Genomic DNA, 257 nt, shown 5'->3' with positions numbered 1-257 from the left:
TAGGGTTTAGGGTTTAGGGTTTAGGGTTTAGGGTTTAGGGTTTACACTCTAGGGTTTAGGGTTTAGGGTTTAGGGTTTAGGGTTTGCGTCTGCATGCAGATATATGATAAGTTCGGCGAGGAGGGCCTCAAGGGCGGCGGGGGGGCCCCCAGTGGGGGCCCCGGGGGTGCGAATGTATTCTGTACGCTAAACCCTAAACCCTAAACCCTAAACCCTAGAGAGGTGTTTAAACCCTTTTATTATTCTCAATAGAACAC

The 257-nt window shown here is 49.8% G+C and overlaps 1 protein-coding gene across 1 annotated transcript in view; it reads left to right on the top strand.

Moving 5' to 3' along the window:
• EMH_0028880 (heat shock protein 40, putative) overlaps nucleotides 1-257 on the top strand; it is a gene marked incomplete at both ends in the record, with an annotated part of 2,929 nt that overhangs the window by 85 nt on the left and 2,587 nt on the right. The window contains 2 exons of the mRNA XM_013494213.1: nucleotides 4-11; nucleotides 100-181. Of these exons, the coding sequence (XP_013349667.1) occupies nucleotides 4-11; nucleotides 100-181 (90 nt within the window). The remainder of the gene's footprint in view (nucleotides 1-3; nucleotides 12-99; nucleotides 182-257) is intronic.

This window comes from Eimeria mitis, genomic scaffold (assembly GCF_000499745.2).
Source record: "Eimeria mitis Houghton genomic scaffold, Emh_scaff1075, whole genome shotgun sequence".
NCBI classification, from domain to species: domain Eukaryota; phylum Apicomplexa; class Conoidasida; order Eucoccidiorida; family Eimeriidae; genus Eimeria; species Eimeria mitis.
Note: the sequence above shows the minus strand (reverse complement) of the source record. Positions and strands in the feature narration are given on the sequence as shown.